The 6,173-nt window shown below is 38.9% G+C and overlaps 1 protein-coding gene across 1 annotated transcript; it reads right to left on the bottom strand.

Annotated features, from left to right (window-relative positions):
• LOC129092673 (ankyrin repeat domain-containing protein 1-like) lies at positions 1-5,821 on the bottom strand. The gene is made up of 9 exons (XM_054600689.1): positions 5,746-5,821; positions 4,387-4,569; positions 2,944-3,069; positions 2,365-2,472; positions 1,980-2,078; positions 1,698-1,796; positions 1,377-1,475; positions 1,175-1,273; positions 1-93 (listed from the first exon to the last, which is right to left on the bottom strand). The coding sequence occupies exons 1-9, from the start codon at positions 5,770-5,772 to the stop codon at positions 1-3; spliced, it is 933 nt and encodes a 310-aa protein (XP_054456664.1). The 5' UTR covers positions 5,773-5,821.
• Positions 5,822-6,173: the final 352 nt, after the last annotated feature.

The raw sequence follows: 6,173 nt of genomic DNA, 5'->3' as shown, positions 1-6,173 counted from the left end.
CTACTGGTCGGGCTTCTTCTGGCTGAAGTTGCACAAGAGGCTCTTGGCTCCGTTCTGCCACGAATTCAGTGTCTCCAGTGGAGTTTTTCCATCCTGCATAGGAGAAATAAACACACAGGACTTCAAATGAAAACTGTAAAAATGAAGCATTTACACTTTAGATTCATCCCTGTAGATAAGTGAGGTACAGTCGGCCTTTAGCCTCAGATCTCCCCATAGAGGCTGCATTGTTGGCTTCGTGCTATTTTACACACCTGTTGCATGTTTCTCTGATGACAGATATTGGTGCTTTGTACTCCACTAGTGCTTTTCATGATCAGTATCAAAGTGTGGTAAATTAAGGCTGCATGCAGGTTGCACAACCAACTCTGCTCCCAGCAGACCATATGACACATGACACGTGCAATACAATACACTGTGCAATTATAGCTATAATGGTTTTTTCTGTCTGTAAATATAATATTTCAGTTATTGTTGATTTTCTACTGTTTTTTATTGCTTATTTATAATACTTGTTTTTTTATTTCATTTTTATTTTTATCTTCTACTATGTCTCTTGTGTGCACTATACCCTACGCTGCTGTAAGCCTGCAAATTTCCCTGCTGCGGGACTAATAAAGGATTATCTTATCTTATCTTATCTTATGCTGTAAACTTTAAAATCCAAGTACCTTAACAAACAGCACAGCATTTCACAGCATTTCACATGATAGAATGGTGTTTTTATAAAAAAAGTAGACACACATAAACTGGTAAACTCGAGTGTCTTGAAGACTTTACACATGCCAGTCCACCTTTTGTGTAAAGTAACTTAGTAGATTTACTCAAATGTAATTTTGAGGTGCTGCTTTATATTTGTACACCTCTTCATTTCACTCAGAAATATATAACTGTGTATTGTGATCTTTTGCACCCAGTGGTGACTGACATTTTTTTTGCGAACTGAAGAACAGATATTTCATGATCTGCTCCAAAACCTTTAACCATCAGGATTCATCTACAGGTGACCATTGAGCATCCACAGCACATTAAATGTAAAAAATGATAAGAGTCTAATAAGCTAATGGACTTAGTGCTTCAGTAAGTGCCTGCATATGTTGCCTTTGATGCCAGAATTTGAAGATATTGTCCCTGAGTATTTCTTACAGAGGATTAGAAAGATGTGCAAACTTACACAGTTCTTGGTGTTGAGACCTGCCCCATACATCATCAACAGCTTGATCATCTTGAATCTGTTAATCCTCACTGCGTCATGCATGGGTGTGTCTCCGTCCTACAGTCGGGGAAGGAAAAAAACATTCAGCATTGGTAATCATTTCAGCGTTTATTATAGCTGTGAGAAGACCCGTGATCTCTGGGTTGTGTTAAGTCCTTACTCTGTCTTTGGCGTTGACGTCCGCTCCACAGTGAATGAGATGCTCAGCACACTCGCAGTGTCCTGTCCGCACAGCAACATGAAGAGGAGTGCTTTGCAACTGAGCAGAGGAAAAAGTTTCAGTTTTCTTGATTATTGCTAAATAAATACTCCAAAACATCACTAAAAGAGAAGGCCCGATAGGTACAGTTTGTGTTCACTACTGGACATATATACAGAAATCATCAAAGACACAGTTGTCTTTCTTAATACCACCAGTGGATGGTGCCAAAGTAATGGGTTTCCAGTAACCTACACAGATCACCAGTATGTTCGTACCAACCTTGTCTCTGTAGGTGAACTTGGCTCCCTGGTCAAGGAGGAGCTGCAGGGCCGGCAAGCTGCCTCCTCTGCAGGCCCAGTGGACCGCTGTGGCCTCCAGCTGAGACACACACACAGAACTGTTAGACTGATGCTGCGTGTGTGTGTGTGTGTGTGTGTGTGTGTGTGTGTGTGTTGTGTGTGTGTGTGTGTGTGTGTGTGTGTGTGTGTGTGTGTGTGTGTGTGTGTGTGTGTGTGTGTGTGTGTGTGTGTGTGTAGCATATGAGCGTATCAAATCCCTCACCTTGTCTTTTTTCTCCATGGCAGCTCCGGCCTCCAGGAGTCTTTTCATGACCTCCACATGCCCTTTGAACGAGGCTTTGTGCAGAGCTGTTCTCTGGAACTGGACATTAAATCGATAAAAGACAGTTTGTTAACTGAAACTGATAAGGTAACAAAACACAAGGTGTATTTAATTAATAATTAATGCTCCTCTTAAAAGAGCTTTGCATTAAATATTGGTAGTATTTTTACAGGCTGCTATAATTATCATTAGCCTAAGTTTCCTCAAGCATTTTTTCATCAAAGTATGACAACATGTGAACATTTCTTTTACATGTTGATTCGCATGTTTTGCCATGTTGCCATGTTTCTCCCTACAGACGCAGACATTACTGTGTGACACTCACGTGGTCGGCTGCATTGGGGCTCCCTCCATCAGTCAGGTACTTCTCCACCACAGGCAGTTTGTTCTCCATCGCTGCTGTCAGAAACAGCTGATCATCCACAGTCTCCGGCTGGAAAAAAATGATACGTATAAACTGAAGGCGAAGGAACAGTTTATCTGAGCTAAAACCTCAGGTATCAGTCACACAGAAAGTTGGCTCTCTAGTAGTGTGAAGCTTCAGAATCAGCAGTAGATTACTCTTAACTACATATTTTAGGTGTTTTTTATGATGCAATTGCACTACAAGTCCAAAAAAGATTAATTGTACCCCATTTACATGTAGTTTTTAAATGTATTGTTTAGCCAGTTCCCAACACCTCAACCCTCTTGCAACCTCATCTGAGGTTATCCTTAGACTTACAGTTTAAAACTGTTTCATTTGTATAATGAAAAAAATAAGAAATTCAGGAAATAATACTTGAAACAAAGTAATAATATTAAAATAAGCGTATATTCAAGTTCCTTGTATAGAGAGCAAAGTAAAATGTTGTTTGTGAAGAAATCGATCATTAAAATGGAGAAATAAAGAACGTAATCTCACCACGATCTCAGGCTCTGGCTGTTTCTTATGGGCGGGAGTCTTCCTCTCCCTCCTCCTCTTCCTCAGCTGCAGGATGTTGAACAGGTCATCCACCGTCTCCAACTTCAGCCTGCCGCTTCTATCCGTCTGAGGGGCAGAGACGAGACAGATGTTTTAAGCACACAACAACAAAGGAAGGAGGAACTTTATTTTATCAGCAGCTTTTATTCTGCTACATGTTCACTGAATTACAATCAAGTGAAAGGGAACAAAGCCCTGCTTTAAAGCTTCACAAGTACTTAGCAGTAAAATATGCTTAAATATAAAAAGTAAAGGTACACATAAGTAGATATATCAGATATTGAATTAATGATAAAGTGTATGGTAACTTGTAAACAGTATTTATTTTAGCAGCTTGTCCAGCTAATGATTCAGTCAGTTTGTATAGAAAACGTGTAATTTGCTGTGCGTGTAAATAATATTCTTCAAATCTGATTATTGGCTTTAAGTAAAGTACAAGTACAATATTTCCGCTGAAATAAAGTAAATTATAAGTAGAAAGTCTTACAAAATGGAAAGTTCCAAGTCCAAATGAAGTACCACAACCTCACAATTGTACTTAAAATACTACAATTCATTTTATCTCTATTATTTCATTATGATCCATTGATACAGGTGTATCTTCAGACTGAATGATTACTAAAGATCTGTCAAATGCAGCATTCACACAGATGTGTTAACCTCCATATGCATTCAAAACATGGTATGGGTCAAAACAAGATCATTGAAGATTAATGATAACGATATGCAATGAACATGGTGTTTCAATTTACATACTGAACATAATGAAAAATTACACTTAGATTAGATTTGGTTTAAGTACAATACATTTCCAATGTCAAGACCAAAATTATGAAGTTTATAACCTATATATGTAATCCTGAGTTAATTGCTATCAAGATGTGTTACACTCCAAAGCCTTCAGGTGGCAGCATGGACAGCATGAATGCGCCTGGCATTCCATGTGATGAACCAGACTAACTACCAGTGGTGAAATGCAACTAAGTACTTTTATGCGCAATTTTAAGTACTTGTACTTTACCTGAAAATCTTCACTCTATGTTATTTATGCTAAAACTCCTCCTCCTTCCTCTACAGCTGCAAATATTGAACTTTGTCAAATAGTAGGCCTACTTCTTTCTTGCTAATGCATCAATACTATGGATCAAATAATATAACAATATGCATCCTTGTACTTTTTTAACTTTGAGAACATTTAGCTGATAATACTTCTTTAATTTTATTAACTATGTAAAATTGTCTATTCAGAACTTGTTTTTATACTCTTTATTTGTGTCACCCCTTACAGAGGTTCCCAGAAAAGAAGGAGGAAAAGTATCAAACAACTAAATAAAAGGTACTTTGATAAATGTCTGTGTTTTTCTTTTTTTTGTGTGTTCTTACATTGAGAGCCGCCACACTGACTTGCTCCTGTTCGCTGCCACTGTCGCTCTCCTCTGACAGACCTCCGTCCACCAGCTCGCTGTGGGACCTGCGGTCATCCTGCTTCTCTTGATTGACAGCCGCCTCGTACTCGCCCCCTTGAAAGTCGGCCGCCTCTTTGCCCTCTGACCTCTTACCGGACACCTGAGGGAGAGAGGAGATGGAGATGTTGTACACACCGAGTCAGAGTCATGACACAGGTGAACAGGAGACATAAATGAAACCTGATATCAAATGTGTCACACTGATGTCATAGCTCTGTGTGTTTTCCATGGAAAATTGTCAAAATCTAAATCTATAGCTTTGCAAAACTGAGCATTTTTATTTGAAAGTTCAGTGAACTGTTTTGTATTTTCAGAGGGGAAAGCCAACTTAATTCGAAAATTAGTAGGCGAAAAAAGGTTCTTGTCTTAATCTAAGCTCAATGTTTGTATTGTGTTGATCCAGAGTTAAACATATGAGCAGCTCTAACATTCAGCCGCTGAAGAGTCCTTCTGCTAACGGTGGAATGTAAACACACCACATCTCCAACACATTAACACACACACACACACACACACACTTTAACTCTCTAATGAATTACAACTGTTTAAATGTCCAGGCATTGATGTGCTCATGTTATCATTCAAACTGCATATGGTCTGTGACTCTTTCTGTTTAACACTTAGTCATCAGGGAAGAGAACCCCTCAGTTAAGATACTAAGAAAAAAAAAGAAATGTTAAGATGAAATATGCAGTAACAACAATAATGGGAAAAGGAATTGAATGAGAATCTTACCTTTATCTAAGTTAAGTTGTAATTAAGCAGCCTGTCCCCTAAGCTTCCAAAGTAAGGGGTAATTAAGCAACGAAATGAGGTGATTTAAGGAACCCTGAGTTTAGATAAGAAGAGATAATTGAGTTGTTTTTAAGGCTTGTTGGTCCTGATTACCTGGTTTTCTTTTTAAAGTGTTCTGATGTCATATGTCAAAAAATATCTGCAATGATGAAATAATGTTATTGTTTTGTTTTTCTTTCTTTTTCTTACACAAGAGGTTATCTTCTATAGTATGTAAAGAGCACGTTTTCTTAAATATTTTTTTCTTGATTTTAAGAACGTAACAATAAACAAAAGTGTTTTTGTATTTAAAAAAACTCTTTAGCTTCTAATTATCTTTGTCTTTCATGTGGTTTTCATGCAGGTTTTCCCCCTAATTTTAAAGAATTGCACATTATCCTGGAGTATAAATACTACAGTTTCCTTTTGGGAACCAATGTTCCTCCTAGTTCGTCTCATTATTGAGAGAGATATCATTTACAATTAACACAGGCAAACTTACCAGTTCCTCAACCCTGTGCAGTCCCATTCTTCTCGTTGATATGAAGTAGATTAATAGCACTGTGGGTAACTGAAGGTTGAGTAAAGTCCACTGGTCTTCTGCTGTGATGGTCAGTGTCTCTCTGTCTGTCTCTTGTGCCTGCAGCTGGAGCCTCGGCCTGTTATATAGCCCTGTAAAAACCTCTGTAGAAAAAAAAAAAAAGGGGGTCCTGTCACTCAACTCAGATCACATTACCATCTTCGTGTGCTCATTTGGCACACTCAGTGCTACCAACATCACCCCCCCCATCTCCATCTCTGTACCCGACCCCTCCCACCTCCAGCTCTGCCCAGTTTGGGCTGCTGCTGGCTTCTCTGTGTCACCATGCAGAGACGGAGGTGAGCTAAGAGGGGTCACTCTGCCTCACATTTGTGGGCTGTGAGACAAAC

The sequence above is a fragment of the Anoplopoma fimbria genome, chromosome 6 (assembly GCF_027596085.1).
Source record: "Anoplopoma fimbria isolate UVic2021 breed Golden Eagle Sablefish chromosome 6, Afim_UVic_2022, whole genome shotgun sequence".
In the NCBI taxonomy this organism is placed as follows: domain Eukaryota; kingdom Metazoa; phylum Chordata; class Actinopteri; order Perciformes; family Anoplopomatidae; genus Anoplopoma; species Anoplopoma fimbria.
This window is presented reverse-complemented; position numbering and strand designations above follow the sequence as displayed.

Excerpts from the sequence above, each read along its gene's own strand:
- LOC129092673 (XM_054600689.1), bottom strand. The coding sequence starts at position 5,772 with ATGGGACTGCACAGGGTTGAGGAACTG. Across the intron at positions 2,079-2,364 it reads GCCCCAATGCAGCCGACCAC|TTCCAGAGAACAGCTCTGCA; the intron begins GTGAGTGTCACA and ends TTTAATGTCCAG. Across the intron at positions 1,274-1,376 it reads ACGTCAACGCCAAAGACAGA|GACGGAGACACACCCATGCA; the intron begins GTAAGGACTTAA and ends CCCCGACTGTAG.